The 17,697-nt window shown below is 39.8% G+C and overlaps 4 protein-coding genes and 1 non-coding gene across 5 annotated transcripts; 2 read left to right on the forward strand and 3 right to left on the reverse strand.

Moving 5' to 3' along the window:
* Positions 1–330: 330 nt before the first annotated feature.
* Positions 331–4,183, reverse strand: LOC141831379 (ADP-ribosylation factor 1). The gene is made up of 7 exons (XM_074718735.1): positions 4,109–4,183; positions 3,629–3,786; positions 3,296–3,366; positions 2,915–3,034; positions 2,451–2,569; positions 666–747; positions 331–523 (listed from the first exon to the last, which is right to left on the reverse strand). Exons 2-7 carry the CDS (start codon positions 3,774–3,776, stop codon positions 521–523), a joined length of 543 nt encoding a protein of 180 aa, XP_074574836.1. The 5' UTR covers positions 3,777–3,786; positions 4,109–4,183; the 3' UTR covers positions 331–520.
* A 1,355-nt stretch (positions 4,184–5,538) lies between these two features.
* On the forward strand, positions 5,539–5,611 carry TRNAA-UGC (transfer RNA alanine (anticodon UGC)). Its single transcript has one exon. It is a non-coding gene; the product is annotated as a tRNA-Ala (tRNA).
* Positions 5,612–8,105: 2,494 nt separating this feature from the next.
* LOC141832572 (WAT1-related protein At5g07050-like) lies at positions 8,106–9,739 on the forward strand. The gene is made up of 7 exons (XM_074720057.1): positions 8,106–8,311; positions 8,392–8,454; positions 8,544–8,660; positions 8,741–8,993; positions 9,068–9,226; positions 9,349–9,500; positions 9,580–9,739. Exons 1-7 carry the CDS (start codon positions 8,106–8,108, stop codon positions 9,737–9,739), a joined length of 1,110 nt encoding a protein of 369 aa, XP_074576158.1.
* A 508-nt stretch (positions 9,740–10,247) lies between these two features.
* LOC141832315 (uncharacterized) lies at positions 10,248–11,470 on the reverse strand. The gene has a single exon (XM_074719808.1). The coding sequence runs from the start codon at positions 11,468–11,470 to the stop codon at positions 10,286–10,288; it is 1,185 nt and encodes a 394-aa protein (XP_074575909.1). The 3' UTR covers positions 10,248–10,285.
* A 1,821-nt stretch (positions 11,471–13,291) lies between these two features.
* On the reverse strand, positions 13,292–17,145 carry LOC141832205 (uncharacterized). Its single transcript, XM_074719692.1, has 4 exons — positions 16,858–17,145; positions 16,619–16,762; positions 15,958–16,166; positions 13,292–13,529 (listed from the first exon to the last, which is right to left on the reverse strand). The coding sequence occupies exons 1-4, from the start codon at positions 17,103–17,105 to the stop codon at positions 13,366–13,368; spliced, it is 765 nt and encodes a 254-aa protein (XP_074575793.1). The 5' UTR covers positions 17,106–17,145; the 3' UTR covers positions 13,292–13,365.
* Between the last annotated feature and the right edge of the window lie 552 nt (positions 17,146–17,697).

The raw sequence follows: 17,697 nt of genomic DNA on the forward strand, positions 1-17,697 counted from the left end.
TTGAATGGAATAGAATAAGAATGAACATGAAATAGAATGCAAAGATAAACATATTGTCCTATTTCATTTCTTTATTGAGTTGTATTAGTAAAATGATACGTGAATATATGTTTGATCAATTTACAAGTGTGTTATAAATCGACCGTGCACGTACGCTTGGAGTACTGTATGTTTCTGGTTTATGTTCATGAAAGGATACCTCACACGGTACAGAATCAGGGGACCAAGCTGCATGCTATTTTAAAAGAGCAGGTTGTGTTCTAAGCCACTCATCTGTACTAAAATCGTGTCCAAGGACACGGCAAGTACCTCAAGAGGCAGCACACTAGATGAGCAAAATAACAAATACAATATCAGGCACATATTTGTTTTACAGACAAGGTTTTTAAACGCAGAAGGGAAAGGGGGCAAAAAATGTTCCAAGCCGAACGATAAATAGTCTTCTTGCTTCTGCTGTTACAAAAGCATCAAAGTAGAGCATCGCTGATGTCGAGGCAAGAACCTTCGAAAGAGGCTTTGATCACTGTAAGCAAACAGTTTCTTGTAAGCACACATTAAAAAATTAAGGCTACCCTTTTAATAGTGAAATAAATACAGTGATTTTGTATTATGAAGGTTATGCACAAAAAAAAAAAAGAACGAAAAAGAAACCACAATGTTGATACCTTGCTCGCAATGTTGCTGGAGAGCCAATCAAGCCCTTCATACAGCCCCTCACCGGATGTTGCACAAGTGCTTTGTATGTACCTGCGAAAAAGTGCACAAACGAATTAGCGACCTCATTATCTTCAATCAATCTTTCTGCAAAGTATCTAGCACAGGTCTTTTTTTCAGAAACCAAAGTGTTTGACACATTTCTAAAACAGTTTGACACATGACCGTATAGAGATACTGGATGTCCACGGGAAGTGTCAGTGTCCAAAGTGTTGATATCCAATACAGCTATAGAGGAGGTGGATGAAGAGTACAAAGACACAAGCATAAAAGAATATAGTTCAACAATCATAAGACAAGGAACTTGAAGAAGCTTTGCTAAGAAAAAGTTGATGCTCAAGGTTGCATAATTTCATCTCATAAAATCAGGTAATCTTACCATGATTTCCTAAATAGCATGTCGAAAATAATATGTTACATGCCATTCCCCAAGTCATATGGCAAAAGATCGAATGCTCCACGCATGGATTCCAGAGTGGATAAACACTGGATATATGCCTAAGATACTATGGAGTCAAATGGATCGTATGGATTAACCAAAATTGTGAGCTACGACCGAAACAGGAACAAATAAATTAACCCATCTGTAAAGATCAAGGACATAGGTTTCTGAAGAATATCAAACCAAATTTAATCAAATTAATTTCACAAGTAATGTAGGCTGGGCTGTTGCCTCCAATCCACAAGAAAGATATTGATACAAATAAAAAGGAGGGAAGCCAAGTCTGTGCATTCAGACTAGCCTAACTCAGCCTGGTCAACTAATTTGGTTGATCTTTATGGGGCTAAAATGCAAAGGAACCCAAGCTGGGGAATTGGCTTACCTGTTCCTGCAAGGTCTGTAGACGAGAATAAGCAACAGGCCACTTGGAGATTATTTGATTTCAGAGAGGCACTCAATGATCAATCTATGCTAATCTAGCTCACATCAGACTGTCCTAATAATTCAGATTGATTTTCCCTCTCAATTTGCTTCCATCTTATGCAATGACATAGTAAGGACTGCACATTGATTAACAAACTACCAACAGATGGTCCCCCCATTCCAGATATCTAACAATATCCAGCAAATTTCAGTAGGTCATATGAATCAAACACATGATACAAGATGTGCTTCCTCTTTGTTTCTTTGCTATCTGCGACATGGATCAATATCTATTCAAGAGAAGATATGGCACGTACCAATTATAACCTATAATACTCTAAGAAATTACCAATCTGGGTTTCCAGGAAAGTGAATGCCAAACCTTCTTAACATTGAACAGACAATAATCCAACATGATTTAACCTTAAACAGGGAATTGATGCAAGTGGTACACCAACAAGAGAGAACACAAAAGTACAATCTAGCATGAGGCATATGCAACGTGACCATCTAATCAAGATTGCCAAAAGCAGATTATTGTTCAATAAACTCCAACAATTCAGCACAAAAGCAATGGGCCTAAATGATTCAATAAATCAACACTTAAACAATTCAGCACACAACCTAGGTTACTTGGACTTGATTACAAGTACCAACATACATATGGGCCTAGGTGTTTGGAACCAGATTTTCTAAAAAATTGTATGTGTGTGGATATCAGCGTTCGATTTGAAGTGTCAATAATGGTAAGGGAAAATGAAGATCCCCAAGTCACATGGCTACAAAGTAATTGGTAAGAGATTGAAAGTAATTTACTGTTGTTGTAGCAGATAACTAATTATAAAAAAATAGCTCAACAAGAACACTTTACCAGTGTCGCTGACGGAGAGAATGAAGGCCAAGTTTATCAGTGATTTCGGCAGCATTCATTGCATTTGGAAGGTCTTGTTTGTTTGCAAACACGAGCAAGACAGCATCCCTTAATTCATCCTATCAGTACAGAATCACAAACAAATCAGATAAAATAGTTCCTACAAAAGAGACTTTGCAGGTTTGATTAGCAATGAATACAACTAAGTAGCTTTCCACTTTAAACAAACTATTCAAACAACCATTTAAGTCAAGAAAACTCACTGTGTTTTAACTGGAGTAAGGTTTCTCCATATTTTTATTAGAAAAAACTGGCAGATCAATACAAATGAAGAAAAGTGCAAAGTGAATGATCTCATGGGCATAAAGACAGATGCATGAAGAAATATACTTTTTCAAAATATATTATGCAGACATAATTAATATTGTAAACCACGAGAGTGGATAGTTACTAAAAAGATCTACCTCATTAAGCATCCTGTGTAGTTCATCTCTTGCCTCAACAACACGATCCCGGTCATTGCTATCAACAACAAAAATAAGTCCTTGTGTGTTCTGGAAATAGTGCCTCCACAGAGGTCTAATCTGTTGATGTTCACAATATAAGTATCTAGGAAGAGTGAAACAAGTAACCATTAACAGATTACTCATAGTAAAAAAAAATCAGGCAAGCTACCTATGCATGCTCAGTGTGACACCACCTTAGATATAGAATACCCTAATTTTGCCTGATTATTCTAGTTGACATAAGAAAGCTTTCATAAAACAGTTGCCACCAAAAGATAACTCATCAAAAGTGAAGCAGTCGTTTTGATATGAAATTCTCTAGCACACATGGGGCAGTACCTTGTCCTGACCACCAACATCCCATACAGTGAAACTGATGTTCTTGTACTCGACAGTCTCCACATTGAATCCTGGATTGTCAACCATCAATTTAGTTAAACTATGCAAAATGTTATAGAGCACACATTCGAAGTGCTCAAACAAAGAAAACCCTTTAGATAATTTATACTAAGCAGTACATAGAAATAATTATGTTCAGATGACAACACTTAATTGCACATGTATTGACTATCAAAACATCCTGTTTAGTTGGAACTCAATTAACATCAGAATCAATCATCAACAAGTTAACAAAAAAGAAGACAACTGCAAGCGAAGAGGAATAATGCTCACCGATTGTTGGAATGGTGGTTACAATCTCTCCAAGCTTGAGCTTGTACAGGATGGTCGTCTTACCAGCAGCATCAAGCCCGACCATCAGGATTCTCATCTCCTTCTTCGCAAACAGGCGGCTAAACAGCTTTGCGAAAGTGAGCCCCATTGCGTCTCACCTATCATACGCGAACCATAAAATAATAAATAAATCATAAAATCAAACCACAACACACCGATCGAAGATCCAACAACCGAAGCTACAGATCTGAAGCGGAATCAGACATGGCGTCGAACTCAAATACAAAACGAATAAAAAAATTCAAGATCAAGGCGAGGAAAGGCTTCGAAAATACAAGACCTGAACGGATACGATTCCGATTAAAAGAGTCTTTGCAGGAAAAGATAGATCAATCTGATTATGAAGCCGGAAGAAGCAGATCGAGCACGTCGCGATCTAAAACGACGGAGATCAAGAAGAAAAGGAGAGATCAGGATCACCTGGGAATCCGGGCACGTAGTCCGGAGGAAAAGGGCAGAATGGAGGAGACGAGGACGAGAGAGGTCTTCGCTTTCTCTGCTACGCGTGGAGAAAAGAAAAGAACGGGGTCCAATAAATAGCGAGGGCTAGCAATCACCGCACGACTGTCGGGGGCGGGTACGGGTTCGGATCGATTCGGATTTTTTAAAATAAAAAGATCCGATCCGATTTCAATTGGAAGATAAAAAGAAAAAAGAAAGGAAAAATGGTCTTCTGACTATCTAAGTTAGTCTCTTACAAACTAATACTTGTCATCAGGCTGATGAATATGAAGCATTGTTTACAGTTGCCAAAACAATAAAGATTCTTACTCTGGTAACTTCATCTTTAACATCATTAATCTTAATATGCAAGTTATTGCCCAATCTATTATGATTGTTTTTGAGTTTGAACAACTCCTCTTGAATATGCAGAGCCCATTGTATGTGCATATGTCTTTACGTTCTCATAAGATCTCGGCACCATTATGTCTTTCCCCTCGGATCAAAGCACTATCATGTCTCGCCCTCGGATTTCAACATCCATCGTGTCTCGGCTTTGGATCTCGACACCATCAAGTCTCGGACCTCGGTCTCACACACCATCATGTCTTGACCTCAAATCTCGACACCACATGTCTCGACCTCAAATCTCGTGACAACCTCGTGTCATGACCTCAAATCTTAGCACCATCATCTCTCGGCCTTAGATCTCGACACCATCATGTTTCGACCTCGGATCTCAGCACCGTCATGTCTCAGCCTTAGATCTTGACATCCTCATTGTCTCGACTCTAGTTGTCGACACTGGCTATTTTGAAAGCCACTCAACATCCACCTCACTTGCTTATACCTCTTCGGGCCGAATTGAGACTCTATGAAACCCATTGAGAACACGTGCAGACAACGATTATAAATATTCCAAAACGTGGGACACCATATGAATGATGAAGCAGTTCTGTAGTTGTCAGTCTGGTCCCTTGATATCATCCATCAGATACTTAGCGCTCGGCTAATGGAAAGACCACTAATGGTTATTGAATCTAATCCCCTATTAACTCGCATCAATGATGATGAAGAAGGTAATGGCCAACATGGAGACTCTTTTCTAACAACTATATATATAAATCCTACATGTGAGAAGGGAAAATGAGACTTTTCACATGGGTACTTAACAAAACCCCCTCTATGTTTTTTCATTTTTTTTCTTTTCACTTTCTTCTTCTCACTTTGGAACATGAGATATAACTCTAACTCGACTTCGGAGTGGTCTATTGGGACTCCTGGTGCTAGTCTAACTTGGCTTTGTGTGGAATATATAGAACTTACGAAGTAGCCATAAAGGAAATGTTAGAATTTACATAATAGCTAAATAGAAACTCTAATTAACTTTCTGACAAAAATGAACATCAAGGGGTGTAGCTCATATGGTAGAGCGCTCGCTTTGCATGCGAGAGGCACGGGGTTCGATTCCCCGCACCTCCATTGTTTTGCTATTTTTATTTTTCTTTTTAAGAAAACAACTTCCATACAGAGTTTGTTGTTCTTTCAACTTCTCTATATACAAATGGAAATCATCTTTTTTTTTTTTTTTTGCTCTTTTCAACTGATCGACCAAGTCGCATCAATTAAGACTTCTTATAACCAGTGTTGGTTTTCCTGGGTCAATGAAGAAGCAGAACAATCTCAAGGATTAGTATAATCTCACTGGATTAGTTTGGCAAAAAGATAGCTTCATCAAATGGTGCTCTGCCACAATCTGGAACATCTTCTTCAGCAGTCCATTAAAGGTAGAACTCAAGGAAAGTGCCATAACTTTTAGTTCCTCATCAAATAGCCTTTTTAGCTGCAAACATTTTTGGCCTTGTCTCTGAAAGCAACATTAGGCCCTCAATTGATTGATTATAAAGATAGTGAGAAAGATTAAATGTATTGCGTTCTGGTGTTGGCAATCCTGTTGGTTGCTTGGAATAAAGTATAGAAATTCACTGTCGTATGGTGAGGTTAAACCACAAGCTCTGAGTCATGATCAACACAATGACAACCAAATTATTCACCCTTTTCTCTTCTTTAAAAGTAAAGAAAAAGGAGCAAGTACAATACACATAGTGGTTGCTTGATTGAACCTACTTTATCTAAATCCCAAAGTATTCTGTACAGATAAATCTTTGGCCATGGTGTCTCTATAGCTTCATTTGAAGTGGTATTATGCTCAAGAGATGATTAATTGAGAAGAGGGTCAATTTAGCTTAGCCGAATTGTGCTCTTAGAGTTTATGTGTGAAGTGTATAAACATCAACTATACTTGATCTTTCCTAATCATTGATGGAAGATAGCTTTTATCTTTATCAACCAAAACTCACACTCCATTTACTCTCTTCTTTCTCATGGACACACACACTCTCTCTCTATATAGCAAAAGTCTCTCTATTTAAGTTTTTCTTTTGGTTTAAAACCATTGTTCGTTTGTGAGCATTCTTTGTTTTCACAGCCTCAACCTTGCTTGTTGCTTAGCTTAACTATTCCAACAAGGGTTGATCTAGAGCTTTTTAACTTGGCATAGCCTCTTTGGATTCACATCTCTTACATGATCGAGTTAAATTAGCATACGGTTTGATCGGAGAAAAAATATACTCTAAAACCTTCTACTATAACCGATGCCAAACTTGAACAACATTTTCCCCTCCTCTTAAGTGTTCTCGGACACCAAACTCCAACTTCTAGGCTCACATTATACAAAACATCACCCAACTTTTGTCAAATTCTTAGTGTCTCCTATTAATAGTTCTTCAAGACAAAGCTTTTCTTTAAAGATCAAATGCATTTTCTCCAAAGGGTGTTATGATATTTCTCCTTGATCCAAATAAAGGATAATCTAATACACGAAACTCTCTTGCCAAATTAATGTAGAATCTCGGGAAAAGACGCGGTCTTATTGCAAAGTTTACGACAAAACAAACTATGATATGTTTATAACTTGCTTCTACAACTTTTATATTGTGCAATCTACATATTCCAATCCTTCCAAAGATATATATAACACTTAAAGTCTCCCATCTTCTCAATATACACGTATCACTCATCCAATGGCTTGCAAAATTAGTGGCTAAATTTACACACACAAAGTGGATCTAGCAAAGAATAAAGCAGTGTAGCAGATTGTAAGATTGTGCTATAATGGAGAGTTTTTAAGGCTTTCCTCAATGGTTTAGCTGATTTCTAGTTCATGAAATCACTGGAAAAGAGAAGTTGTGAGAGATACTATTATGTTTGCATTGGAATTATTGATATTCTTTCTGTTCTTTGTTGAAGTCATATGCATGAGCCAAGCATGATGAACCCCATTGCTTTTCTTGACTGTAATTCCACAATGGGTGTTATAAATAATCTGCACAAACATCTAAAGAACTGGCAACAATGTCTGATTGGGAGTTTGTGATGCAAGTCCTTTTCAGGATTTTATGTATCTCTATACAACAAAATAGGTCACTGAAAACACTTGCATTCACCCACCATTCTTTTTTCTATTACTTAAACTTTAGCGAATGCTGCAACCCAAGAAACTGTTCTCCAAGGAGCAGTTCTCAAGTTTAATAGGCAGAATCAACATTCTGATGCATGCTTTCGCTACAGTTCAAGCTCTGTGAAGGTGCAAGAAAGGCCACCCAATTGGGAACAGCAATGCTTAGCTTACCAACTCCATCAAGATCTGTGTCGGATCCTCGCATCATTTAATTAAGAACAAATTAACACTAGTTGCTCCAACGCCTCATTGCATCTCCCATCATGCACCACTCAGTTACTGAGCAAGTGCATCCCTGACACAGCCCAAATTCCCGTCGACATCAACTTAAACATGGAGCCAATCTCACACCATGGCACCGGAGGATCACTCGTTCTCTATCAATATATATATAGATACCAGACGGTTACTCGCATCTTCATTACAGGTGTGATTGTTGTGCAACAATCAAGCACCATGAAGAGTAGCCAAGGAAGATGGAGCAAGTGCTTTGCGGTCTGCAAGCCTTACCTTGCGATGATCTCGCTCCAGTTTGGCTATGCAGGGATGAACATCCTCACCAAGTTCTCCCTCAACAACGGCATGAGCCACTACGTCCTGGTGGTGTATCGCCATGCCTTTGCCACGCTCTCCATCGCCCCTTTCGCGCTCATTCTCGAGAGGTAGATCGAGATCGATCTAGCTAGCATGCCTAGCACTCTTTTGTTCTTGTGCTCGAATTCTCAACGCTGATCATGAACAGGAACCCACGTCCGAGGATCACATGGACAATCTTCCTGCAAATATTTCTGCTAGGACTGCTTGGGTTAGTATATATATGCTTGCACCAACGCAATATTGATCAGCATCGATCGATCGAATAGTTCGTAATAGTTTCTTGTGTAAATTTTAAAGGCCGGTCGTCGACCAAAACTTCTACTACGCCGGCCTCAAGTTCACCTCGCCAACCTTCTCTTGCGCCCTGAGCAACACGTTGCCTGCTATGACCTTTCTGTTGGCCGTTATATTCAGGTAATCAAGTAGAGAATTGCAAGATTTCTTCAGCACATTTTAAAGAAAAATTAATCTAAGAAATTAAATTCAATCGATAGGATGGAGAAACTGGAGCTGAAGCAAGTGCGATGTCAAGCCAAGTTGATTGGAACCCTGGTGACGGTAGTTGGAGCCATGCTGATGACCCTCTACAAAGGTCCTGTAATGGAGCTTTTCTGGACCAAGTTCATGCATGCTCGTCCCCATGAATCTGAGTCGGCAGACGATGGCTCCTCCGGCAAGAACTGGCTCATGGGCTGCATCTTCGTCATCATTGCAACTCTTGCATGGGCTTCTCTCTTCGTCCTTCAGGTAATCTGTAATGTGATTCTATATGCTGACTTGCATACTGTTCCATGTTGACTGAACTTGCTCTGCTTCAACAGACTGCAACGTTAAAGAGGTACGACGCTCCCTACTCCCTCACCACATTGATGTGCTTCATGGGCACTCTGCAAGCCATTGTTGTCACCTTTGTCATGGAGCGCAACCTTTCTGTGTGGAGCATTGGCTGGGACATGAACCTCCTTGCTTCTGCCTATGCTGTTAGTCTGTCTCTCTTCTTCTTCTTCTTCTTCTTCTTCTTCTTCTTCTTCTCTTTATGAAACTTCGAGTATGCATGCGATGCCATCAAGAACTCATGATCAAGAGAACTTTTGGTGTGCAGGGGATAGTGACATCCAGCATGGCCTATTATGTGCAAGCTTTGGTGATCAAGGAGAAAGGGCCAGTCTTTGCATCTGCCTTCAGCCCATTGATGATGATTATAGTGGCCATAATGGGCTCTTTCATTCTTTCAGAGAAGATATATTTGGGAGGGTGAGATCTTCATAAAACTCCTTCATCAAATCTTCATATGCTTGATGATCAATCAGATTTTCACTGTTTTCTCTTGCAGTGTGATTGGCGCAGTGCTTATTGTTGTGGGCCTCTACTCGGTTCTCTGGGGAAAGTTCAAGGAGGACAAGGAGAAGAAGAAGAAGATGGAAGCCATGGAAATCCCAGTGGCCATCAAGGAAATCCAGAACAACATGCATGAGTGTTCTTGTTATCCGTGAAGGTGAGAAGGAGATTTCAGCATCTCAGTCTCTAATAGATCGTCTAAGTGGTGGAGAGGTAGAAATCAAAAGAGAGTGCTTTTGATCTTCCTCCTCTTTCCAGCTTCAGCTAGTTCTTGTTATCTTCTTGTTTTCAGCAGCAAGTTTCAGAAATGCCATTGAAGACTTTTTACTGCCAACAGTCTTGAGATTTTACAGTTTGTTCCAAGAATATCACAAGATTTCTTCACAGTAGTAATGAATTCCAACCAAACTTTAGATTCTCTTCTAAATAACATTTTAATTTCATACATTATGAAATATATAAACATAGAAAAACAATAGATTTATATTGGCATTGACAAGGAATCCTGCGTTTGAACTAAACATGAAAGCTTAATTTAGCAGGAGAAGCCACCACAATATATATAATATATTCACAAGTGAGTTTTTAGCTTTCGATAAACCAAAACCAATCAAAGAATCATCTCAACGATGTATATAATGATGATTTTTTCGAGTTCTTTTTTTGTCATTACCTTTGATTTCGATGGAAATGGTGGATTCTTAGCCTCGCCACTCGGGGCATTGGTCGAGGGGGCGCATCCTCTGCGAGCCGGCCTTGAGCGGGCATGGTGTGTCGAAGGGCGGCACCATGCAGTTGTACTGCAGGCAGAGCGATGCGCCGGCGGGGAGGGCGACGGCCGCCGGACCAATCTCGATCCCTGTCAAGAAGTTGTGCTGCAGGTAGAGCAGCTGCATGCCGTTGCTGAGCCCCTGCACCAGGCGGCTCGGCACCTCGCCGGAGAACCGGTTGTTGTTGAGGTAGAGGCGGCCCACCGCGGCCAGCTGCGGCGGGACGGCCCCCCACAGCCGGTTGTAGCTCAGGTCCACCACAGGGATGACCACGTCGTCTTGCGGCGGCGTCACCGGCCCGGAGAAGGCGTTGCGCTGCAGTTGGAGAGCGGCGAGTTGGAGCGCGAACACGGCGCTGGGGATTGGGCCTTCGAGCGAATTCGAGCTGAGGTCGAGGAAATTGAGCTGGGTGAGGGAAGGGAGAACTGAGTCGACTCGGCCGGTGAGCGAGTTAGAGCCGAGGGCGAGGTACTGTAGCGAGGGCGGCAGCGGCGAAAGGGGACCGGAGAGCTGGTTGTGCTTGAGGTCGAGGCGGAGGAGCGGGGAGGAGGCCGGGAAGGGCGGGAGGGAGCCGGAGAGCTGGTTGTGGCAGAGGATGAGGTTGGACAGCGCCGGCGCGGAGGCGAGGGACGCCGGGACGGAACTGGAAAGCAGGTTATAGCTGAGATCAAGGGTGCGGAGGCGGGGGAGGCCTCCGAGGCCGGCGGGGACGGCGCCGGAGAACAAATTCTTACTCAGAGCAACGAAGCGGAGGTCAGAGCAATCGGACAGAGAATCAGGAACGGGACCCGAAACGCGGCCTGGAACGAGGGAGAGCTCGGCGAGCGCGTTAAGGCGACCGAGCGCGGGGTCGAGTCGTCCCACTAGCCCCGGCGCCCCAGCGCGGGGATCTCCAAGGGCGAGAGTCACCACGCGCTCCCCGGCGCAGAACACTCCGGTGAAGGAGCAGGGGTCAGCGGTGAAGTCCCAGGACGAGAAGAAATCGGATCCAGGCATGTCCTCCAGCCCCTTGCGGACGGCCTGCAAAGCCAAGAAGTCCACCGGGTCCAGAATCGCCGCCGCAGCCCTCAAGCACACCACCATCACCGCCGCCGTCATGAAGCGCCGCCACCCCATCGCCCTCACCGGCTGAGCTAGTTTCTACGGTTGCTCTGCCTTCTTGGAGGCAGGAATCGGGTAATAAAGAAGGCGATGGAAGTGTCGATGTACGTGAAAGGTGCGGGCAGGGAAGACAGCCTTGCTCGGCCGCTTTCTCGTGGGGAAGGGCGTGAGCGCTTTAATGGCGGAACTGTAAAGAGAGAGAGAGTGTGAGAACAGAGAAGAGGAAGAAGACGTGGGGAAGAAGCTTAACTCATGGCTTCTTTTTCATCTTCTCCTTGTGATAATGGCGGAAATCGACGTCGGCTCTCAATGATCTCTGCTCTCTTCTCCGTTCTCGTTTTACCAATTCTTTTTGTTTTTTGTTCCTCCTTTTTTTTTCATGCCTATTATACGAGGGGCTTTTGGTTCGGACTAACAAACGGCAGTCCGAGGCATGTGGCTCGGCAGCAAGGTGGCAGGCAACGCCACGTCGGCCGCCACCAAACCGCCACGTCGTATCTGTCCGCGCCGCTTGAGTCACATGATGGCTGTCGTTTGGCAACGAAAGATGAGTCGCATAATTAATTATACGGGAGCCAGGGAGGCAACGGTCAACTTTTACACGCAACCTGTTAACTGTTACTGTAGCATACTTTTGCTGCCTCCTCTCACGTGATGCCCACGTGAAAGTGGGTGAATTAGAGAAGCATGTAATAAGTATGAGTGGCCATTTTAATTTTTGTTTAATTGCGTGCATAATTATAGTGGGACCCGGAAAATTAAACTTCCCATGTGTAGATAAATTTCACCCAATCTATTTAGTTTTAGTTGGAAAGCGTGAGATTGGTGGCATGGATGATGGTACATTATGAAAGTTTCCACTAGTCTTGTTGGAGGAAATGAAAGCTTATAACATTTTTTTTCTTCTATCTTTCAATAATGAGAAAATGTGATTATTGAAAATGTAAGATGAGCTCCAATATTAAGGTGAGATGGTAATAGATGTGATGCCTCTGGAATATAACTGAGTTGATTAATGAAATAAAATTATAGAACATGATAAAAGTTTGAATCTCGATAAAGCTGAGATAATACCTTTCTTGATGCGATGGTAACAAATGTGATGTAACTGAATTGGTTATAAGAAAAAGAAGAGAACAAATGTTCAAATTTCGATAAAGTTAAAATAATAACCTTTCGTTATGGTGAATTATAATTTTTTGATCATAAAGCTCGTTACAGATAGTTGTATGATGACATTATTTTTAAAAAATCCGATAAAATGGATATTATGTGATCAGGTTGGATAATTATTTTTAAAAAATCAAATTTGGATAGGATTTTTCTTATTCCCAAATGTTTAACAACAATGGTACTGTTCATTATTATATATATATATATATGTGAATTAAATCTAATTTATTAATTAATATGATGCTACTTTTCTTATTTCACAAGAAACAAATGATGTTCACCAACTACATATGGTTGTAAGGAATAGTAAATCAAGAACGTAATAATTAGCAGGAGATAATTATGAACAACATAATTATTGTACTAAAATATACATAGAAATTTCATTAGAAGTGCCCCACAGATACTTTTATATGAAAATAAAAGCTAACTGATACTCATGCGACAAAATTATATCTTGAACAAGATCAGTAACTCTTCTGAAACTGCACCCTTGTCAATGCTGTCTGGCACACAAAGTTAAACACAACTAGAAATTGCACTAACATGTAGAGTTAGTCAAATCAGAAGGTTATCAACAAATCAGAGTTGGTGAAGAATCACGGGAAACTAAGAAATAGATTTCAATTTAATAAAACCCAAAGTTGAGATTAATCTGAGGAATTAAAAAAAAAGGTTTCTTGTTGCAAACCATACATAACAAGAATTTTCTGAGTAATCTGAGGAATTAAATCAAACTAGTCACTGTCCTCATCGTCAACATCCTTATTTTCGTGATCAGCTACAACCTTCTCGATAAACCTCTTCTGGACTCCTTTTAAGATGCCCTGCCTTGATGGACCGTCTCCACTATGTCCATCATTTAAGACTGGTCCGGACTGGCAAAGGGTTAAGGCGACAGCTGAACAAAAAAAATAGCAGATATTAGTGCACAAGGGTAATTAAATTTGTTTTATTTCTTTAACAGCCAAGAACAAAAAGGTTCCTCATTTTTCTAGGAGTTGATGGCAAAGGCCTCTGAAGTAGAATTAAGGAGAACTGTGCATGCCTATGACATAAAAGCAGAAATGATTAAGTTCTGAATAAAGGCAATTAAAGCAACTAATCAATACATATACAAATATGTATTGTTTTCCCCTTTGATTCCATTAAAGAACCCAGATGAAAAGAATAGGATGGAATTAGGCAACATAATTTATTTTTTTTTCTTTTTCTATTCATTTGAACTACTAAAGTTCCTTCTTTTTCCTCCCTTCACATAAACAACATAAGAGATATCCAACGAATGCAAATTTTTGTGCCCTTAATTAATCATATATTTCTTTTGAATTTTGATGGTTTCCATCTCACGCTTCTTAAATATCATTCAACGTCAAGACAATAACAAATTGGGTCAAATGATACTTGGTGACAATTTTAATAAGTGCTTCAGCAGGTTTTTTTTTATCTTGAAGACAAATGTTTCAGGACAAAAACATATTCTTGGAGGAAATCTCCCACTTTATATGTTTGTCACTCAAATTCTTCAAGACTGGATGAAACTTAGTTCATTGATGTCAAAGCGAAAGAGAAACTCATCATGCAATAATGCCTATGTCTCTTTAATAAAGATGTAAAACTCATAATTATCACTTTGAGTAATGTTGTATAGCCATTGAATTTGTAACTAGAGCAATAAGTTTCCCCTCATATCAAAAGCAGTCTCAAAAGTAGAAAGATCTAGATCCTTAATGATAAACTTTAATCGAAGTTATGGTGGAAAACTTTAGCCACATGGAATTCTACTTTCTTGAGATAGTTTGTAATTGGAGTTATTGTGGTATGCCTTTAATACACCTGTAAAAATTAGTTAGAACATGGAACTTCTTACTCCAACAATAGAACTTCATCCAACTTGATCATCATCATGTATATCTTCTTGTTCATGAGTCAATAGAGGAGCAACCCTAGAATACTAAACCTTTTTCAACTAGCTAAAATTTTCAGGATAAGATATGCTGCTCAAACTGGATACCGGTCTCCAATTTAACTGTTTATTAGTACCTATTTGCAATTTTAAGAATGCATAGTCTTGAACATTTTAAAAAGTGTATGCATGTTGAATGCATATGAAACATTACATAATGCATTTGTGACATGAAAACATAATTGCAGTCCATATTTTTTAAAATGTAAAACTGTTTTTTTAGAAGATAGCTATGAGAGCCCTTGAGCACTCCACTTGGATGAAGGTGACTTTCAAGCCCAAGCCCTTGGCAACAACTCCCAAGGCCCTTGCCAACTGAGCTAGTTGGTATCCTCAAAAGATAGCATAGTTATATTAAATTAAATCTACTGAAGTGATTACATGTATCATTTAACAATCAAAGTAATTTGTAACTCCATGTAAAATATTTTGCATGACAATAAATATAACACAAAATACACAATATATAACAATGAATGTACACCAACCAAGGCAATCCATTTAAAAGAGAATTTCCATGTTAAGCTAAGCAATACATAGAATGTGCTTTTTATTTGTCTATCTAAACATAGAATATGCTTTTCTTTGTCTATCTAATAAAACTAATTTAATCAAATGAACGTGAACTTGAACATGATTTAGACTACCAAGCCAGGGATAGATTCAGCTGGCATAATTCTTATGAAGATGTACAATGATGGAATGCAGTCTTTCAGTGCATAAGCCTAAGCAGCTCCATAAGCAACTTATGTGGACACTTTAAACCAAAGATTCTAACCTTACTTTCTGCTATTTCTGTTACTAAAGTTGTACAAATCTTAATCTTAGATTGACAATGCAAAATAATTAACTTCCATCTTTTAATAGATTAACTCTCAGTTTACATAAAAAAAACAAATTTGATATTGAATCTTCATTTAAAGAAAATCTTTAAATTCACACATCTCTATCTATATTGATCAGTCAGTCATGAAACTTCCTTTGATTCTCATTATCTTGTACAACCACAATTTATTTTTCACCTGAAAATTGAAATGTAGATAATTTCATAGGATTCATAATATTTTTCTACTAATTCAAGCATATAAGTATATAGATCTCCTTAACTTAAGAACCTGGCATATTAAGCCCTAGGCCGTACATCTGTGATGACCTTTAGCCTCCCTTTAAAGCCTTTGTCCATTGATATTTGATTAAATCTTTCGGCTTTATGAGCACACTATGGTAAGATTGGGTTGTAACTAGGAGCATGAGGTGCATGAAACCTCAAACCGTAGTTGGGCAACAAGTAGAAGAAGAAAATAATAATAGCTTCAGGTTAATTTTATAAAAACATGTATATAATAAAGATGAACCATATTACCTTCAGGTGTACATCTCCGAGAGCCAAAGTGATGTAACCCCACATAAGTTCCTTTGACTGCACCATTGTTATACACCAAAATGGTAGGAAGGTTCCTATCTGGATAATTTGGAATGCACTCAGTTGAGATTATCTTGACAAACTTAGTAGCTGGGTACTTGGTAGCAAGCTCTTCCAGGCACTGTAAAAGTAGGGCGCAGTCTTGTATGCTGTCACAAACAACCCAATAAACAGTGAAAATGAGATTTTAGAATGGTCACAAACAATGAGTGAAGACTTAATGAGCACGCGACCATGTACTATTTAGTGTTAGAGGATATGAACACTCCCAACAACCTGCTCTCGTACAACAATGTTACTTGCATTACAGTATGCGACGAATAACGGTGGCTAGCTCCAGTTGTTTATAGACAAACAATAACTAATATGTTCAGATAGGAGATGGATACCAATGAAACTATGAACTAAAATAAAGGGGAGTCAAGAATGCAACGCATATGTAGAACTTTCGATCATTATACAAAGGGTAGGACGATACCCCAAGCAATTGGATCTACGCACGATATCCTCGTAGTCTGGAAAGAACGCAAACCACGCAAGCAATCGAGAAAAATGAAAGGCGGTGTCATAAAAAAAACAAAATTTAGAACAAGGAACATACCCTTCCTTGAAGAGTAACACAACGACCCAGACATCTTCCAGCGCTTGCGACACCTCCCGGACAAAATCCGATCCAGAGATCTGCGTCACCGATCCAAATCGGGCAACCTTTGCTGCCTCCCGCATCTCCTCCAGCCTCCGTTTTCTAGGTTTCCGCCGGAAGGATACCCAAATCAATCATCGTCTACAAATACATAGTATAGAGATAAAGGGAGAACCTGAGGGCGCGAGAACCCTAACCTGTACTCCTCGAGGAAGCGGTCATCGTCCAGGTCGAGGTCATCCTCGAGGTCTTCGAGCTCTGCCGGTGTGCGGTCGTCGAGCCAGGCCTTCGATTTGGGGGCGAGATCAGGGTCGTCGGCAGGGACGAAGGGCGGCGGCTTGAAGGGCTCGGGCTTCGGAGGGAGGTTGCCAAGACGCCGCTGGATGTCGTCCCACTGCGTGCTTGCCCCCTCCACGTCCTTGTACACGAAGTGGTAATCCGCCATCTCTCTCTCTTCCCCCTCTTCTTCTCCTCCTCCTCCTCCTCGCTCGCTCTCCAGAAGCAAAACAGGGAGCAGGAATGTCTTATTTATATGAAGATAAAATGACGGGAAATAAACTTATTGCTGAAAATTTATATTTTTTAAATAGTAAGAAAAAGATTATTTTATTAAAAATACAATAATTTAGAGTTCTTTATTATTTTAAAAGTGATAGTTTAATTTTTTAAAGATAAGTTTATTTAATTTGATTAAAAAAATTATTAGGAAGAATAATTTAATAAATTAAATAACTGAATAGAAATTTCTTATAAAAATTTCTGATAAATTGAAAAACATAATAGAATACAACATTCAACTATCAATAAATGCATAGCTTCAATAAAAATGAGATCCATCACTCTAACGATCCTACACGATCAATTCCACGACTATCTATGAGGAGATAAATCGAAAAATTACAATTAACTATTACAGTGAAAAATATTATCTTAACTTCGTCAAGATTTAACCTTTGTCTACTTCAATAAATCTATCCATGCTAACCAACTCAACTAGAAGGAATGCATCCATTCATCAATCTCAAAAAAGGAAAAAT

This window comes from Curcuma longa, chromosome 7 (genome assembly GCF_044706935.1).
Source record: "Curcuma longa cultivar G26 ecotype Majalengka, Jawa Barat chromosome 7, ITB_CL_G26_1.1, whole genome shotgun sequence".
NCBI classification, from domain to species: domain Eukaryota; kingdom Viridiplantae; phylum Streptophyta; class Magnoliopsida; order Zingiberales; family Zingiberaceae; genus Curcuma; species Curcuma longa.